Source organism: Ixodes scapularis, unplaced genomic scaffold (assembly GCF_016920785.2).
Source record: "Ixodes scapularis isolate PalLabHiFi unplaced genomic scaffold, ASM1692078v2 PGA_scaffold0__279_contigs__length_252992795, whole genome shotgun sequence".
Lineage (NCBI taxonomy): Eukaryota > Metazoa > Arthropoda > Arachnida > Ixodida > Ixodidae > Ixodes > Ixodes scapularis.
Genome location: NW_024609835.1, coordinates 76,009,856 through 76,029,059, shown reverse-complemented (window position 1 = coordinate 76,029,059; position 19,204 = coordinate 76,009,856). Strand labels below are relative to the sequence as shown.

The window sequence follows — 19,204 nt, the reverse complement described above, 5'->3', positions numbered from 1 at the left end:
TCTGTTACACTCATTAGACATCTTGTTTGGTTCTTACTTATTCAACGCATAAATTGTGTCTATGTCAAAATCATGAACCATATTAATGGCGCTTTAAGTGAGTCATGTCTTTGCATTGCAGTTTTGGCTAGCGTTATTCAAGGAGCTTTGCTTCTCTGAGGTTGTGGATATGTCTTTCTTATCCACTGCAATTATGGGCACTTCCAAGAAGTTCCGATATATTTTGTTGTAGTGCACTTAAATGAATGCAATAGGGTCCTGTAATAACTTTTTATACAACTTTGGGCATCAAAACGTTGGAAGGAAGCTAAAAGAATTAATGAACTCACTTTTAAACTTCTCCAGTTATGTTTCATTGACATATTTTTGTCCAAATGGTTGTCTATAAAAGTCAGCCTCATCTTGTCACTGTGACAAAAGGATTGGGGCAACAAATTAATGCAGTTCTTGACAGGGAGACGTGGGTCTTGCAAATTGTTCATGCTCCCCTTCTCATCTTTTCTCAGTGCTTGGTGACTCGTCCTTATTTATAATTAAAATTCTGTGTGTTTCAATGAATGTTTTTTTTTTTTGTTTTTTTTTTTTGGGGGGGGGGGGGGGGTTTATAGGTTTGGTGTATTTTTCTGTAAATTGGTTAGGTATAACCAATTTTCACACAAAACACTGAATCTGTGGAAAAAATACCCCCCCCCCCCCCCTTAAAAAAAAATGACCCCCAAATTCTGATTACAGAGTGGTACAATGTTCTAGCAAAGTCTTAGCTCCCATTGCTCGCTGTTAGCAAATCTGATACATAAAATTCTGGTAAAACAACCAGATTTGTCAACATTTAATTTTTTCTTTAATGCTGCATAAATTTTATAAATTTCATTGCTCATGCCAACCGATACAAACTACCGTTCATATTCCACGAGTTGCTACGGATGCTGCGTCCTTACGAAGGTCTGTCGTCGCGGCAGCTGCCTCCTGACCGTCTTCTTTGTTTGTGCTCCCCCATGCCTTCCAGCCAAGGTCAGCAAGGGTCCACGCATCAAGCACGTGTGCCGCAGGGCAGCCGTGGTCCTGGGCCACGAGCGTGCCACCTTCTCCCCTCCTTCGAGCAGGATCAGCCTCAGCGCACTCTCGGAGGAGGACAAGAACCTGCTCGTACGCGGCGCACTCGAAGGTGAGCGGCACTCGAAACGTTGGCAGTTGGTTTAAGCGTTGTACTGCCGGTCTAAGGAAACGGCGTTGGATCTGGAGAAATTCGTCGCTCACGCCGGGCGTGTCTACGGCTTCGGCCATTTTGAGTTGTAGAACGTGGGTGCTCAAACTGTGTTTCATATTCCCAAGTCTTACCGTAGATGGTTACTAGATATCGCAGATTTGTCCGCCCGTCCTTGCAGCCCCCCCTTCCCCCCAATATTAGTGTTTTTGCAGTTTGAGCGCTATTCTAGCAGATTTGAGCCTCCCGTTGATGTACAGCTATGTGCCTCTCTATAGTCACCCACAAGCTGAGGGCGGCAGGAAGGACCTTCCCTTGTCCCCACCAACAGAAGCCTACGGACCTTCTAGACAACAAGAGTGGGAAATAGGGCCAGTTGTTGATTCATAATATTTTAAGACGTGCAACGAGACACGAACAAGGGAGACAGAGTAGTCGCCTGTGATATATATAACCGGCGTCAACAAGAGTGTACACTAAGTGACTACAAAAATAAAGTTTGGTTGTAAGTTAGCATTGTATCTTTGTCTACCTTCCTTGTCTGTGTCGAGTTGCGCTTTTTTAAATATTGTGAATCACCAACTGGCCCCATTTTCTACCTTTGTCGTTTACAAGGTCTGTAGGCTTCTTGGCCGCTTTATTGCGGCGATGCCAAGACGGGCGGGGTTCCTCGGCCGTCGCTTGAGAGAGAGTTTCCTCGAGCTTGCGGAGTTCGAGAACCCCAGCTCTAGAACGATGAGAGTATGCCGCAGTCCTAGGAGCTGGGTTGCGAGGTTTTTAGGTTTGTGTCTATGACTGAGGCAGTTGCCATCGCACCTTCGAGAAAGTGTCGTTTTAATGGCCCGTGATTCTCAAAGAGGCTAACTTCGTCACGCTTTCCCCTCTGTTTGTTCAGACACAGATTCTTCCCCCGACAAGAAGGAAGAGGTCGACAAGAGGAAGAGGAGAGAGAAGGAAGAGAGGGTCAGGGAAAAGGAGGAGAGAATGAGGGAAAAGGTGAAAGACAAGGAAGAGAGGGTCAGGGAGAAAGAAGAGAGAATGAAGGAGAAGGTGAAGGAGAAAGAGGAGAGGGTCAAGGAGAAGGAGGAAAAGGCCAAGGAGAAAGAGAGGGTGAAAGAAGAGAAGGAGCGGGTCAAGGAAGAGAAGGAGCGAGAGCAGGTCCAAGAGACAGAGGTGAAGAAGGAGGAGGCGGAACAGCCCAAGGAGGAGGACGAGAGAGTCAGAAGGCGGCCCACTCGGAGAATCTCCAAGAAGGAAGAGGGGGTCAGGGAAACAGTGAAAGAAAAGGAAGAGAGGGTCAGGGAAAAGGTGAAAGAAAAGGAAGGGAGGGTCAGGGAGAAGAAAAGAGAAGAGACGCAGCAACGGCCGCGCAAGGGGCGATGCCACCAGTGTGCCGGCTGCCTGGCCGAGGACTGTGGCAAGTGTGCCAACTGCCGGTTAGTGTCTCCTCAGGCCCTCCTTTTTCTCTCACATGCTTCACTTTGAGCATGGGCCAGTTGTCTGCTTTTTAATCCTTCCAACCACTATGCCCAAGCCAAAAGGGTCACAGACAACTTCCACATCAATATTTGTTTTTATTATTGCAAACAACCGAAAATGGTTCTTGGGGATCACCCTAAAAATATTGAGCTTGAGAGGTGTGTATTTGCAGAGAGAAAAAAAATCTTTTTAAAATGCTGGATTGCTTGCCCAAATCTATAACGCTTGCCCAAATCTACAACGTAGTTAGCGAAGTGGTGCCTTTTGAAGGACTTCAGATGGGAAGTGTTCTTTGACTTTCTCTTTTTCTCTCTTGTCGTTCGCGGGCACGTGCACGGGCAGTTGCAAAAGAGGTGAAGGAACGCTTGCCGTAACATTGCTCGAGAAATTGCCCATTCCGTTTTTCTCTGTAAATATTTGTAAATTTCTCTCATGCTTGTTGCACCACGGTATCCGCGTTTGCAGTGACAGCAATCTGTGGTATCGGATTCCATGACGCGGAAATTCGTGGTGGGTTCCTACGTGTTTTTTGTGCTGTGGAATGGAAATTTGTCGTGTCCGCAATTTGTGGTAGCAGTTCCGTGACTAGCAAGTTCGTTGTGGTTTCCTGCACATTTATTGCCCTATGGCTCTGGAGTTCTCAGTGACTACGATCTGCGGTATCGGGTCCCATCTGTTTATTCCCCAGTCGAAAGCGAGGTTGCCACGTCTGCTATCTGCAGTATCATTTTCTGTTTTTCCATGTCGGGTGAGTTCATAGGGGGTATATTATGTATAACTAATTTTTAAAGCGGGGCTGTTAAGGGCTAGTTTCCCCAGTTTCGTGTCCGTAGACAAATAAATCTCGGCACAAAACTCTGGACAGACGGCGGCAACCTTTCCACTTTGGTTTTCACCTGAGTCAAAAAGCTTAATTTCTCTAAACGTCGTCTTCAAGAACGATGCCTAGAGGATGACGTTCTATAAGCATCATCCTAAAGGTCGTCCTTGAGGTCATCCTAGACGTCATCCTTGAAGTTGCCCTAGAAGTCATCCTTGAGGTTGTCTAGACGTCGTCCTCGAAATCGTCCTTGAGTCCGTACTAGACGTTGTCTTTGAGGTCGTCCTAGAAATCGTCCTTGAGGTCGTCCTAGACGTCGTCCCTGAGGTCGTCCTAGACGTCGTCCCTGAGGTCGTCCTAGGCGTTGTCCCTGAGGTCGTCCTAGGGGTCGTCCCTGGGGTCGTCCTAGGGGTCGTCCCTGGGGTCGTCCTTGAGGTCATCTAGACGTCGTCCTCAAGGCATCGTCCTTGAGGTCGTCCCACCATAGTACAGCTCCGCTGGTCTTTCTTCATCGGAGTGGAAAGGCTGAAAGTTTTTAAATCAACTTTTGTTATCGCATTCACATAGTCCACCCAGCCTATATTTTTCATTGTTTCTCCCTTTACCATTGATGGGCATTTAGCTGGGTAAAAAATAATGGCAATCAACATCAAACATCAACAGTAAAAAAAACAGCTGAAACATCAATTTGTTTTGACTTAAGTACCGTATTTACACAATTGTAGGTCAACTTAGTTCTAAATTTTTGAAAACCTGAAGGGGGAGGGGGGGGGGGGAGGGTTGACTTATAATCGAATTAAAGCATTCCATCACCGACAGAAACGAAACAATCGCGATATCAAGAATGCCTCGGCTTGTTCAGCCGGTTGTACCTGTAGCATTGCGTCATTCTGTGCGCTCATTTTACAAGTTCCATATATCTTTTTTTGATCTGAGCGAACGAGTATCATTGATTGCGATTTGCAAATTAGCCCGAATGCATGGCGCTGAACGGCATGCGGCGCACTCGACTTCCGGGAGTGGCAGGCTTGATGTAAGAGCCACTGCGGAATATCTGCTGGAACCCTGAACATCCTCGCTTCTTGCGGGTACTTTTCCACAGTGCATGGCCGCACATTGTTTGATAGAGTGTCAAGATTGTGGGAACGAGCTGGAGTGCCAACTACTTTTCTCTGTGTCAACACGTGATCTGGGCAGTTTAGGTTTTCGGCTGTCGTTTATGGCGATTTTTTGTCCAAAAGCAACCAACAATTGTGCTGCTGGACGCAAATTCGACCTGTCAGAGCGCATGGCGCGCCAGTGCCACCTGTAACGGCGCAGGACCTGAACTGCGACGGCAAACGAAAAGGCTTCTGCGGGCCAAAGTCCAGATAGGTCCTGATGCCCTCCGGAGTCGGAGAAGTCGGGCTTGCAACATACGTCGCTGAAATGCCTTATCCGTGATCGGTTCCCACTTGTGACGTGCGACGCTGTCACCGAGCAAGCACGGAAGGTGCGGTCCATGCAGTCATTCGCAAAGCGCCAGATTTTATTGTATGACGCCGGTGTCGGGCTTTGGGAACGAATCAGCGACGACAACGGCAAGGACAGCAATAGTGCGGACGAATCGTTGTGTCTAGTCGCAGACAGAATGAGAATGACTGCTTCGGTTGTCCCGCCTCGAGTACGAACTGCCTAGCTTCTATAACGCTTCAGCACCTCGTGCACCTCGCGTGTGCGCAGCTAGAAGGCATCGAGCGTGCGACGGGTGCTGGGCTTTTGAAAGAGACGTTCCGTCGTCCTCACACGTTCGCCGTAAAATGCGCCCCTAAAAATTTTTTTTTTTTTGTTGACGTGCAGTGTGGCAGGTCGACTTAAATCGTGTAAATACGGTATGTTCTCCCGAATGGTCTTAATTGTTTGAATAGAACTACCGTAAAATCCTGTGAGGACGCCCACCCACAATGAAGAGATGAATTGGGAAAAACATGGGATGGGGCTATTTTTGGAGATGCGACAGCAAATCTTTATAAAAAAAAAAAGTGATAAGACACTAGGCTATCCGCTACAAACCATATAAAACGCGAACTGATACCGTGGATTGCAGACACAGCAAATTTATGTTTTATGATGTGATAACCACGCGGGATTTTGTTATGACATCCTGCGTCACGGTAAAAGACGTTGCGGACGCAGCAGATTCGCTTTACCGTTTTTGCGTGATTCTAACGCGCAGGCAGATATGGCTTTTAGATGTTCAAAAAGTACATTGTGGCCGATTCTGCCGCGCAGGTAAAATAATGAAGATTGAATACATAAATCATAGAACAGATTTTAAGAAACGAATGCCAACACAAAAATAAATGCTGTGCACTAATCGTCGTTGTCACAGTTCGACGATGGTTCTTTGCTGTCCACAGAGGTGATCCCTGTTTTCGTCTGAAGCGTTTTAAGTGCCGTGCTTCTTGCGCATGTTTGAGTGCGCGACCATCGGCTTTGGGAGGGTTGTCTTCCAAACAACAGTTTGCAAGCTCGTCGGGCCGCTGGGATTGCGAGGCCACGCAGTGCTGCTCCGTTGTTATTTTTTCCCGGCAGCAAGACGGCCTTTCGTTGAAATAAAGCCTCCTAGTGGATTTTCTTTTCCATCTCAAAATGGCGGGCACGAGCCTGTAGACGCGTGACACAAATACCAAAATGACAAACGTAAAGAAACGGTCACGATGGCGTTGGGGCTAGCCACTTTATACCGAGTATTGCGTTGTTTTTTTTTAGTTTCGGTTCTTGGTTTTGATTGGAAACCTGCATGTAATTTTGGGCCCAAACTTTAGCGGGAAGAAATGCGCGTTAGAATTGCGAAAACACGGTACACGGTGCAAAGGTCACGTGGGAACCTGCCGCGAGCTCGCACATATGGGAACCGATTTGCATTTCACGGTGCAACAGACATTCGGGACAACTCGTATGTCACGGGAACGGATATTGCGTGCGCAGATTGCGGACAAAAAACGCGGGAACCCACTACAAATGCACATGCTACGGGAACAAATATCGCGGATGGCGAACGCAGCAGATTCGCATCTCACGATGCAATAAACGATCTGGATCAACTTGCACGTCACATGAACCAATATTGCATGTGGAGATCACAGACAAAAACGCCTGAAACCTAGCGCTAGAAACTCCTTTGTTAGATGTACCGGTACCGCAGATCGCTTGATCAATGCGATTCCCGTCGACGTCGTCGACGACGAGAATATTGGTGGGCAGTATTTCAGAATATTTATGTTTTAGATATTAGCCTAAAAAACGGGACGGGCGATCTCATGGGGGAGGGCGGCCCTACGGGATTTTACGGTATGTAAATATTAAAAAGGGCCGATGAAAACATGCAGGGCGTTTTTTGTTTTGCCATAACTCTCTTCTCTGCTGCACCGTGCTCTGGTCCAACTTGATGTTAATGTGAGAGAATGTTCCTAGAGCTCATGTGCTGAACATTAGGCCAAAACGAAGCGGGGTGCAATGTGCGCTTTCTCCGACTTCCACTAATGTAGCGTCGAGCACTGCGCATCTTTAATTCGGCGACTGGTCGGCACGATTGACGCCAAAGTCCTTAACATCACACTCGGTGGTTTGGTGTTCAATCTTTTCGTAACGGTGGACAGGAAATACTAAATACAGGGGGCATTGTTCGTGGTGGGCAGCAGATTAATTGCCACTCATCCTGAGTCAATCTCATTGGGTTTATTAGGCTAAGAGCAAGGTTTTCTTTTGCAGAGACAAGAAGAAGTTTGGTGGAAAGAATCTCCTGAAGCAAGCTTGTTCGTAAGTACATTTCCAAGTTGTAAACCTTTTTAGTGCAGAAGGTTGGCCCTATGTCTCCTATGCAGGCTTAGCCCACTTTGAGACCCATATTTCACACTTCTTGTGATGCCCCCAGTGACTAACTTTGCCTGGGATCGACAGTAAGCCCTAACTGTTGTTTCCGGAGTGTTTTAAGCAAGAGTGTAATTTGTAGTCTTGTGTGAGTACATCCGTCGGCGATGCGAAGGTGAACGCCGAACCGTCGACTGGTCCGACCTATCAGTGCCATGGCGCGGCTTCCGTGATGGCTCGCTTTCTTATCGCGCGCTTCGCCGAGATTAAGCGCTTTGATCGAGAGCTGTTCTCGGCTCTGATGCTACTCCCCACAGAAAGCGTGGAAGTGGGTTTCGATTTTGACATCGCTTTTTGTGGGCGCTGTGTCTACGTCATTGTTGACAAATGATTTGCACCTTGCACGTGTACTAGAGCGGACGTTGTTCGGCATAGTTTATCAGTGACTCGACCACTTTTTTTTTCATTAATGAGCGAACGCTAATAACTGTTCTTTTTAAGAAATGGAAAGTATAAGTTACTTTTTTATTTGTTCCGCAGTTTTCTGGTTTAGCACATATCACAAAAAAAAAAAAACTAAATCATATTGTCTATTGATCGCACCTGAAAGGAGTCTCCTTCCACAATCCTCACGCTTTCTTTTGGGAGTAGCAGCAGAGCTGAGAACAGCGCTCGATCCAAGCACTTAATTTCGGCGAAGCGCGCGATAAGAAAGCGAGCCGCCACGGCAGCCGCGTCATGGCGTTGATAGCACGGACCGGTCGACGGTTCGGCGTTCACCTTCATGTCGCCAACGGGTGTACTTTAATTTTATAACAATAGTTTTGAATAATACGCTAACTACGATAGTAATACTTTTCGAAGTGTTGATTGTGGCAAACTAGCCCCGTTAAGTGCACTTTTCCTTGAGCACCGTTGCACTGCAGAGAAGAAACACCCGTGAAGGTTGCAAGCTCCGCGGGTAGTGCTTCCCCGTAGTGCACCGGTGCTCGGTGAGAAGCGCACTCAACGGGGCTAACCTGCTGTGATTGTGCAAGAGTATATGTTAGGCAGCAATGTCTTGACATCCTACATTCATTGTTCATGCTTTTAACACAAAGTGTGTTTTGTCAGTTGATTTTCATGCAGATCTGTAACGTTTGACTGTAATGAACATCTGACACCGAAAGCGTTACGCCCTTAGGGAACCATATAAAAAGACTCGCCACCTTGAGATTGTAAGCAAAGTGCTTTACCGACTGCGCTAGCCAGAGACGGCATTTGATCTCGACACGAACAGAGACTCCTTCGCACGGTGTTCAGAGGTGCGCGCCTCATGGCCTTGAAAGCGTGTGGTCATGTCGGGTTGTGCCATCTCGTGGCGCAGCCCATGAGATGGCGCAGGTGATCCATCCCATGGCATTTGTCAGAAATTAGAGCAAATCTTCGACACACTTGCTTTTTAGCGAGGCGCTGCCATTTAGATGCCTTGTTTTCTTCCGTCGTGGCCATGTTGGAGGAAGAGAGCCAAGCTTATCGGGAACATAAGAAATGGCAGAAGCTGCAGCAGGAGCTTGTTCTTATTAGCCTTTGTCAGCGTGATCAAGCTTGTTTTAATGCAAAAGCATGACCTATCCCAAGGAGCAAAGCCAACGGCGTCTGTAACCGAAAAAAAAAAAAAAAAATGCAAAAGAAATGCCAATTTTTCCATTGGCCGAGCGAAACGGCTCGTAGATAGCCATTGGCAGCCACTCCACAAGAGCGCGCACCCGGTCACCGCTCTTGTGGCAGGTGTTGCTGAAGGAACGGGGGGGGGGGGCTGCGGTTGCTTTACGAGAGCAAGTGCTCTGCCGCCGGCCGCAACCTCGGCAGTAGCAAAACGTAGCCGTCCATGCCAGTACACCGCAGACGAACTAAGGGAGCGGAAGAACGGCATTCATGCTTTCGCATTCACAACTCGTACGAAGCTCTTAGGTGTCCTCGGAATTTTCGTTCAAGAGCTTGCTACTGAATGCAGCTATGTTTTAGAAGTAGAAAGCATAATGCACTGGCTGGGCTTTTTTTTTTTCTTTTTTTTGTCAAATTTGAAATAGAAGAAAGTATTTGCATATAGCAGCCAGATTTATAAACTCCCTCAATTACGATAACTACGACAAATCTGACGTTTACATGCCACAGTTTATACAGTAGAGCGAAACTGACTCGAAAAGGTCCTGCGAAGCTCCTTGTCGAGTGTACTTCGGTATCTATAAAATTTAGTCCAGAAGGTTCGAGCGTCAAGCATTCGGAGTGAGAATGAACAGGCACCTTCGAGAACAAGAAAGTAGGACAAAATGATTAAAGTTATGTCCTGAGTTAGGCTAAACATCAATCGTCTAGAAGTCCGTGATCAAACGTTGCTTGCTCGTCTTTGCACGCGGCATTATTAAATTCGGAAATATTCGACCAAAACCACTATTTGCTTAGAATTCGCTTCAAACTCGGAATCTACCAATAGCACATGACTAGTAATTGGTATTTTAAAATAAACTTCCTTTTTTTTTTGTGTGTGTGTGCGTAATGTGGATTATGAATTATAAATTTGGAATGGAAGAAAGGAGTTGTGTTTTACTGTTGAGTGAATGTCGCAGCTTTGAATATCTGTGTAGTAAGCTGTATGAGCTTTGAGAAAAACAATGACGCATCTTGCCACAGGTGCTTCTTGCTCATATATTATCACATGACTTCTTTTGATGTGCATCAAAGTACCATCTCACTTGCGCCTTTCACCAGCTTTGCCTCGTCTTTCATCTTGCCTCCCTCCACTTTGTTTGAACTTTTGATTACAGTAAAACCTCGTTATAACAAAACGGGATATAACAAACTAATGGATATAACAAAGCAATCATAATTCCCCTTGCTTGCTTATAGGGGAAGAAATGGACATTGGCTATAACAAACTAATGGTTATAACGAAATAATTACGACCGCTCCTTCAACTTTGTTATAACGAGGTTTTACTGTACATGATTTAGAAACTTAACTAGAGGTGCAGTACTATAAGATATTCCTTCTAATCTTTCTCTAGGCTATTTCCAAACTGATCCTCGATTGATAGACACGCTTGTAAAGCATGACACTCGCAGAAGAATCACACTTTGAGCTCAATAGTCCATATTTGCAAGTGCAAATGTCATAAAGTGTGAGAACAAGGGACAAAAGGTCAATATATAAATCTCGTTAGTCCGTATCAAACCTTCAAATCTCGGAAAAGAAAGAGGAGAAAAAGCTTTACTCTTTGTCTCGTGTTCATGTTCTCTTGGCCAGTGGTGCTTCATTGCTGGGCTGCTTTTTCCTTTCCACTAATTTTGTCTTTACTTTCTTCCAGCTATCGGCGGTGTCTGGACCCGGTCCCGTCAAGTCGAACGGAGAAAGATCCCCCGGAGCCCGCAGCTGAAAAGACTTCGGACGCTCCGGAGAAGTCGTCGGCCGCGCCTTCCGAAGCTACGCCAGACTCTAAGACACCCGTCGCCTCCAAGCTGCCCGGGAAGCCCAGCCTGGCCCTACAAAAGAAGCGCCTTCTCGCGCAGCCGCTACGGAGCTACAAGTCCAAGGTCGAACAATCCCGGCGGCTCCTGCTCCACACGGCAGCCAAGAAAGCGAAGTCCAAAAGCAAGTCCAAAGTCACATCCAAAGCCAGGGCCGCGATGATGGCCTCGCGAGTGGCGCGGAAGAACGGCTGGCGGGAAGGAGGCCCGGTTGCCAAGCGGGAAGCGGACGACACCATGGAGCGGCGCGAGTGCAAGTTGGAAGAGGGGACGGGATGCGACGACGCGAATGCTGCGTCAACCCGTCGGGAGTGGGATCGGGACGTCGGGGGCACGGTGCACTCTCTAGACAGGGTGGGTGGAGCTTCCTCCTCGGCAGGAAGACTCCAGGACAAGTTGCAACCAAAGGTAAGCGAAGATGAGCGAAGCGAGGTATTACAAAAGGTGTCGTGCATTAGAACCCGAAGCTGGCATGATGGGTGCAAATCGCTCACTCGTAACCACCTCAAAATAAAAGGAAAAAAAATAGTCATTTCGTCAAACTCACAGTTGGACTCAAATTCGACTCGCTATCACGACGGCACTTGCGAACTCGCCAGACTCGAACTCGTGAGCTCGCCAAACTCGTTCTCCACACTGACCTCACGCCTCTCACTCAACTTTAAGCTCGCGAGCGTTCGAGGCTTATAAATTCATTCACCTTCACCTTAACTCCAAGGGCAAGGGTGATCAAGGCGAGCAAGTGCTTTCGTACATGAATTTCGCCGAGGTACATTTGGGATGCGTAAGAAATGTGTGCCGTGACACCGAGCAAACTGTTGTCTCCGACATTTACAACCTGGTTAGGAAAGGCTGTTCAATACGTGTCATCTCGCGGGTGTTGAAGCAGGAGAGGCTGCAGATTCGGTGGTGGGGTATTTCTGCAGGCATATCCTCCACTGGTGCCCAAGGTGGTGGAGCACCCACTGTCCTCGAGGCAGCTGAGCAAGAAATCGGTGGGACACGGGAACCAGCCTCTCGTCCAGTCGTTATTCGGGGTGAGTAGTCTCTCCCCGACTTCTCTTCGCCCCTCGTACACACGACCTACCGCTTGCAGTTTCTTCGAATAGCTTGCGGGTCATTGGCAGTCTACCCGACGCATGATGTGACCTGACCCTTTCAGATAAAGATTTAAATTTCACCATGGAAATGTGACTTTTAGAGCTGAGGAAATATTCTAAATTTCTAATATGAGTGGAGCATCTTTGATATTCGATTCATTCGTGATTTGCGACCAAATAATCAACTGTAGAATCGATATTCGGGTGAATGATGAAGAATCGCTACCCAGCGATTACACACTTTTCCAAGAAACACTCAACCCCAGGGGCAGCAAACTGTTTTCGAGCCCAGTCACTGGGTTTGAGGCTAGACGCTCACCGGCGTCCCTGCTAACCCTAACCGAGTGGACTGTGGTTTCGATAGGCGCAGCCTGCGTAGGTGCACTTTCATACACTGCTGGCAACTAAATTCTTGTTTTTTACCGCTGTATTCTGTGTTTCATGGTGTATGTATTTTCCCAAGGACATTGAGAAAGCATTGTACCACATTTGAAAAAACAAAAAAGCAATAAACTGTAAACTATTTTTGTTGCGTACGCGCGCGCAACAGAATGAAGGCGACTGGAATGTTGTCAATTTTTTTACGGTAAGCTTTGGCGGCGCCGCCTGATTAGCTGCTTGTCAAATGACAAAGCGCTTAGCTGTCGAAAATAATTTACAACAGGAGGTAGCTTAAAGGCATGCATTTTTTACGCTCAATGTGTTTACCGATGGACAGGACACTGACATACAATTTAGCGGGTGTTAACATTCAAGCAATATATTGTGTGTACCACACGATCAGCTTTATCTAAAAAGAATTTATTTGAGAAAGATCTCAAATAACACAGACACAGTCGACGACAGTCACATCTTGATGATCGGATGGAATCCAAGATGACTTCGTTTTGGTTCATGCTTGGGGAGAGCTTGCTTTTCTCACATCAGCACTAAGGCAAAGGAACGGGCGCGACTGACTCCAACCCGAACAACTATTTTTGGCTATGACTGAGAAGGACTATACGCGGATTATCTGTAGGAGGGGGAGAACAGTTGTCATTGTTCGCAAAATCGCGTCGAGGGCCGTTCAACGTCCCTTCCCTCCTTCATTTCCCGTGAATATCGAGCAGAAACGCTTGAATGGCAGGCGCTTACCAGCCCTATTTCTCACAGTGGAAGATAACGAAGATAACACAAAAAGGGTATGCAGCATGCATCAGAAAAATTAAGTGGAAACTTTGAAAAGGGGCCGGAAAATGTTGAATACGAAACTGCAAAACATAAATGGAGAATTGCGCTGAGTGGGTTTTCTCTGCCCAAGAGAATGGCAGAAAATTTCTAGCTGATAGGGGGTGCGAGAGTCGCACCAGCCGCATCAGCAACAGCAACATGGCAGCGGCCTAAGAGCGTTTTTTGGAAAGGTGTATACCGGAAGAGTACATACATCTCGGGAAATGTAAAATTTAATTTAATATAAGCTAAGATCACACTCCTCGGAGCTGGTTTGTACGCAGGTCTACCCAAATATGTCTTTTGACGTTATTAATTGTCAGTGCCAGACACAAAAGAGTTAAGAATGACTGCCTCGTTCTGCAAAGGACTGCAGCGTACCTAAATAACGGCTGTTGCTGTGGTTGTTCCATATTTTGACTTAAGTTTCTTATATTGTGCACCGTTGTTGGCAATAATATTTTATCACGGATTTCTTTGCGATCTGTTCGTATTGGGTAGACACATCATTTCGTAAATGTGTTGAATTGTGCGTTGGAATGGTAGCATTGTGCAGTTATTTTAGACTGCTCGAATTCGTATTCGTAAAATGTGAGTAGGTTCTGATAGTGAACAGTTTTAATGTGTGCAAACAACCAACTGGAGCAGAGAGAATAAAATGGCAATAAATCTGAGCTTGGGGTCTGTTACATGTCATGTGTGTTTGTTCTTGGGGTTTTGCAGGAGGAAGAATATCGGCGGGCACAGATCATAGCGACGGGCTTTGCCCTTGTGTCGTCTCGGCGCTTTGCTGTGCAGGCAGTGTGTTTCCTCTGTGCCAGTGCGGGGGAGGAAGAAGTGAGTCCCGGCATGCATTGTTTCATTTGGACTTCTGTCGTTAAAACAAAATTTTAGCTCCTGCTTTATTGCTCTTTTTTTTTAAACGGCAAACTTTGCAATTTATGCAATATCATCAGATACATGCCCACTAACACAGTTTTAGTAAGGGTGCAGCTGTGGGACATAGGACTAAAAAGCAAATAAATAATACAAGGAGTATTAGTCTTGTTTCAATTGTCAGTTTTACTTAATAAGTCAGTGTCTTGTTTTATATATTTCAATCATTGGTCAGTAGTTCTGGGTGTCACTGTTTATCGCGGAATTTGACGAGAGACTTTGTGAATATAGTTAAAAACTTCAAGGTCTTAATTTATCTTGTTTAGCACATGTAGCGAGAAAGCTATTGGGAGTAGAATTGCTAATGGCTTCGTTTGATTTACCTAAATGTCTCCAGCCAATGGCTTTATGACGCAATAAGTGTGGGGAAGTTACATTCTCTTTGAAGACATAATCTGTAAGGAGGACAAAGAAATGGCCTTTTTATAAGCCTACAACTCCAGGTGATGCTGAGTTTATTTGCGCACTTCAGCAAGCACCGTTAAATGTAAGAAATGCCACTCTAGTTAGTTTGGAGCAGGATGCTTACACAAATGAACTTCTTGGCACAGACAATCAAAATATTAAAATTCATACCCTTTTGGCCACATGGCTGTAAAATGATACAAACCTGTAGCGGCGTGGGCTTGCACTACATGTAAAACTTCACGGGGAAGAACACAAACGAACCCGCTTTGTTCTGTTGAGGAGTAATGCCTGGAATCTCATAACCCTTGGCTGCATCACTTCAGTATTGCTTGCAGAAGTGGAAGGACTGTGCTCGTTGCAAGCTTAAAGAACACAAATAAAAAATAATTAAGTTGCTTTTTTTCATTGAGGACGCCTTTGTAGTAGGCCATATAGCCAATTCAAACAAACTCGCTTCCTTCAGGTGACGGAGACGTCTTCAGATTATTACTTCAACCTAACGTGACTTCAAATGTATGCAGCAGTATAGCCTTGAACTCTTCGACACAAATACCTACACTGCATCAGAAAAGGAAAATCCGCGCGTTTCAAGCTGCAGACTTGAAACGCAGCCCTGCAAATGTCAGAACCATACATACACAGAGACGCAAGCAGTTTCTGAAGTCCCCGCATGAGAGGATGGGCCTCGTCATGTCTAGAAAATGGAGACATCATCACAGTACAACACTTGCTGGCAGTATGCCTTGTCAACGACGCAATAGCAATGTCGCTGACTTTGTATTCATTAGTACCGAGGTCATGCGGCTAGCAGCAGTAAGGCGCTAACGTCAAGCTGCGAAGCTAGCACCATACACAACTGTGAGTGGCATTGCATCATTTTTCTCTCAAAACTTGACAACTGCCCCAGATCTAGCAACAAATGCACAGAAAGGATCTCTTGACTGCGAGCCGACGTCGGAATCTTGAGTTACGGGAAGTTGCGTGCGTACCAGTCCTCAACTTTTAGGGCATATCGAGTCGAGGGAGGAAGCTGACCAGGAATAGTGTCACTTTTAGACCAGTTTTGTTCCCTCCCGAATGGCCTCATCTGCTTCAGCTGCTGTTCTGCACGGTGTGCTGCGAACCATACCACTGGTTCTGTCTGGACCCCGAGGAAGCCCCCCAGGGCCTGGACAAGGAGAGCTGGTGCTGCCCCCGCTGCCAGACGTGCATCGCCTGCGGCCACCGCAGCAGTGTGAGCGTCCCGTCTTCACCCCCTCAACTCGTTCGTCTTTTGCGGTTTTGTGCCGCAACGCATTGTTTTGTTTACTCGCAGCAACTCCTGAGGTGCAGCAAGTGTCAGCAGACATACCACACAGACTGCCTGGGGCCTGGCTACCCTTCCAAGCCGTCTCGGAAAAAGAAGATATGGGTGAGTTTTTTTGTCGGCGGACGTCACACACTTTGCGCCATTAGAAAGGGGATCAAACCGGAGCCCCTCTAGCAGCTAGTTTGAGAATTGCACTTGTGGAGACAACAGCAACATGAATTATTAACATAGAATCTGTTTATGAGCCTTTTTCTATGAGAAAATGGCGACGAATCAGCATCATAAACGAGCGTCACGAACGGTCGAGGCGGACGAGCAATTTGATGGAGTGACATGCTGGGAGCGTTGGACGAGATTAAGGTTCAAGGCTTGGCGGGGCTCGAACCTGGGTCGGTGGCAGTCGGATACCATAGCTTCTGAGCTGCATAGCACAGGTGCTCTAGAAGTATTGGGCTCCTGGCGAGACGTGCTGGTGAGAGCGGTGCAATGTCACACCGTGCGACTGCTCGCCTCGTTAACGTCGTGCGAAAGCCATAGAAGGTAGCGCCCGTGCGGAGCACTCATTCGCTCGGTTTTGCCCCGAAAGAACTAGCACAAACCATGCATGGAGTGTGGTTTCTCTTAGTGTACCGTGTGCCTGTGTGGATTGTGTCCCATGCACCTGTGTATTGCGTGGGAGACGGTCTGTGCTCCCTAGTTTTTGTTGGCATGATCGAGCGAATGAGTATTTTGTTTGTCTTTCTGATGCAGCGTTTGGCTAGGGTTTGTGTTTGGCTAGTGAAACAACAAAAGAAAAATTCCAGTCGAGTTCCCACGCAACGCTTGTGTTCAATCCGTGCCGTGTTCTTGAAGGGCGAGAGACGACGTAAAGTATCTGGTCAACGGGCCTTGTGTTGGGTAAACACCATATTTATCGGAAAAGAAGCTACACAAAGCACCATCTATATTTCAATTTCCTTGCCAATAAGAAATAGTACTACCTTCACAATGGCCTTTCTGTGAACTTAGGTTCAGTGAGACAGGAAAAAAGCATTTAGTAACTCAAACGCTCTTAGCATTTGGATTTCTCGCGATAGCAAAAATAGTGGTACCAAAATTATTTTAAAAATTGGTGAAAAGTTATTTTGGAAAATTAAAATGTGGGAATAAATTTTCAATGTGGGAAGTATACTGATATTGTGGTTACATGTTTCCCAAAGCTATTTCTAATGTCCTTTCCTATTAATCTGCAGGAACCTGTTCACTGAAACGGTCCGTTGACGACGCGTTGATAGTTCGGGAGCTTGTGCATTTTTTCTCGTTCAATCTCAGAATGGCTTTTCCTTTCGTGCTGCAGCTCTGTGTCAAGTGCATCAGGTGTAAGAGCTGTGGTACTTCATCCAAGCAGTCGGCATGGAACTTTGACTTGTCGCTGTGTCAGGACTGCATGTTGTTGCGTGAGAAAGGTAATTTGACCAGTCTGCCCTTTCTGCCCGAGAAGCATTAAGTTTGTGAGAAGGTACTCATGGGTTTTCTCCCATTCCCCCAACAGGAAACTATTGCCCCCTGTGTGAAAAGTGTTATGAGGATGATGATTACGAGTCTATGGTAAGTCATTACTTTCAAACTTTTCTCTATATCTGTCTCGCCTGTAAAGTTGATGTTAAGATAAAATACTACTGGTGCTTGGGTTTTATGTAATTTTTGTTTGTTTACTGTATGAGACTGAAAATGTGGTTTGTTTGGGTTTTAGTTATCTCTGAAAAATTAACATGTTTCAGCAAGTATTTATGATGCCTATTGATATCTTGCCTTTTTGTTTTCAGATGGTCCAGTGCTCTCAGTGCCAAAAATGGATTCACGCACGTTGTGATGGAATATCAGGTCTGTAGGAATTGAGGGCTTGTCATTTGCAACATGCTTTGTGTCTTAGGACAGAGAAAACCATAAAATAATGCAAGTGGATTTTTTTTTTGCATTGTAGAAGTTTGATGTGTAAGGTATTTTCCAGGCAGTCAAATATAGCTACTTAAAACATAGTTGTGTAAGAAAGGTTAGTCCAGATTTGAAATACTTCTGAAAAGTTCATAATCCTGGATTCAACAATGCCGATATCTAATGAATGCTGGAACCTTCTACAGTATTTTTTCTGGTTCAGTAGTTATAACCGCAAAGTTCGTTAAATGTTGAAATGTGACTAAGAACTGCAGCATAACCATATCAAGTGTTTCTGCAACAGTTAGGCAGATTTTAAATTGTGTTACTAATGCTGACTTTGCTAGTGAAATATAGCGTTGTATTGCAAAGTATTTGCTAATGGTTTGCAAGGTTTGAGACATTTAAGTACTCCTGCATTTTCATAGCGTGATAGACCCTTTTTAAAAGTTCAAGCAATATTGGCAGTCTCCATTGCTTGGACACGTAGCGTGTGATTGAGTCTGAGCATAGAGTTATTATAATGCACGCTAGAGGTTCAACTGGCGCTAGCGTACAGTTGCAAATTGAAGCAGACAGCAGCCAGTCGAAAATTTACTTCTGGTAATACATTTTTATGGGGAAATGTGTGCACTTCCCCGCGCTCGATTATAACAGCAACTATCTGGCTTGGAACATTTCTCAGTCACGCGGACGAAGTGGTAATTGGTCAGTTGCAGCGTTTTTCTTTCAAATTCATGGCATTAAACACAGTGCTAAAACAGCTTTATACATGCATTTTTGTGCACTCAGACACTGTTGGCGCGAACATGGCGTCGACGCTTTTCAGCATTAGGGATATATGTGCCAAACAAACGAAGGACGTCTAGAAAACCTAGAGACGGCAACAACTACACAGTAACACTGGATCAGTAACTTCCTGTGCATGTAGATAATCAAAATAAATTGAAGGTCACATAATATACTCCAAATTTGCAATAAATAAGTACTTTTCTCTTCCTTTTGCCCATGAATATCTGTGAAGATGCTTGATGGCCCGATAAAAGCTGCCCGGCATAGGAAATAGTGAAAAGGAACAACTTTCATAACCCACATACGTTATACTTTACGTTTTGAATGTTTTTAACCGCTCGTAAAGACACCTGACGGGGTCATTTTTATATAATGACAGGACGTGCGTATTAGCAATATATAAGTGCCCCCGGCGAACCTTCAAAACGCTCAACATTCCTTTCAGTTGTTCTTTTGTTTAGAATCATCACACTTTTTTGCACGCCTGCTATGGAACAGACGTTTCGGCCTTAAATATAGCGAAGTTTAACATTGTTTACTGGTGAATAAATCTACTGTAACTAACGCAATTACACTTTTACAATGTTAATGAAGTTACCTAGTATTTGCTATGACCCAAGTAACAAAGGTGATTCCTCTTATTCTCCGGCGAAGACACAAAATGCATAGGAGCAC

At 45.7% G+C, this 19,204-nt stretch overlaps 1 protein-coding gene across 1 annotated transcript in view; it reads left to right on the top strand.

Annotated features, from left to right (window-relative positions):
• LOC8036101 (histone-lysine N-methyltransferase 2A) overlaps positions 1-19,204 on the top strand; it is a 76,064-nt gene that overhangs the window by 12,794 nt on the left and 44,066 nt on the right. Inside the window, exons 6-16 of the mRNA XM_029966914.3 lie at positions 1,007-1,165; positions 2,100-2,640; positions 7,257-7,304; positions 10,702-11,269; positions 11,788-11,898; positions 13,894-14,007; positions 15,611-15,748; positions 15,830-15,925; positions 17,160-17,268; positions 17,355-17,410; positions 17,629-17,686. Coding sequence (XP_029822774.3) covers positions 1,007-1,165; positions 2,100-2,640; positions 7,257-7,304; positions 10,702-11,269; positions 11,788-11,898; positions 13,894-14,007; positions 15,611-15,748; positions 15,830-15,925; positions 17,160-17,268; positions 17,355-17,410; positions 17,629-17,686 — 1,998 coding nt within the window. The remainder of the gene's footprint in view (positions 1-1,006; positions 1,166-2,099; positions 2,641-7,256; positions 7,305-10,701; positions 11,270-11,787; positions 11,899-13,893; positions 14,008-15,610; positions 15,749-15,829; positions 15,926-17,159; positions 17,269-17,354; positions 17,411-17,628; positions 17,687-19,204) is intronic.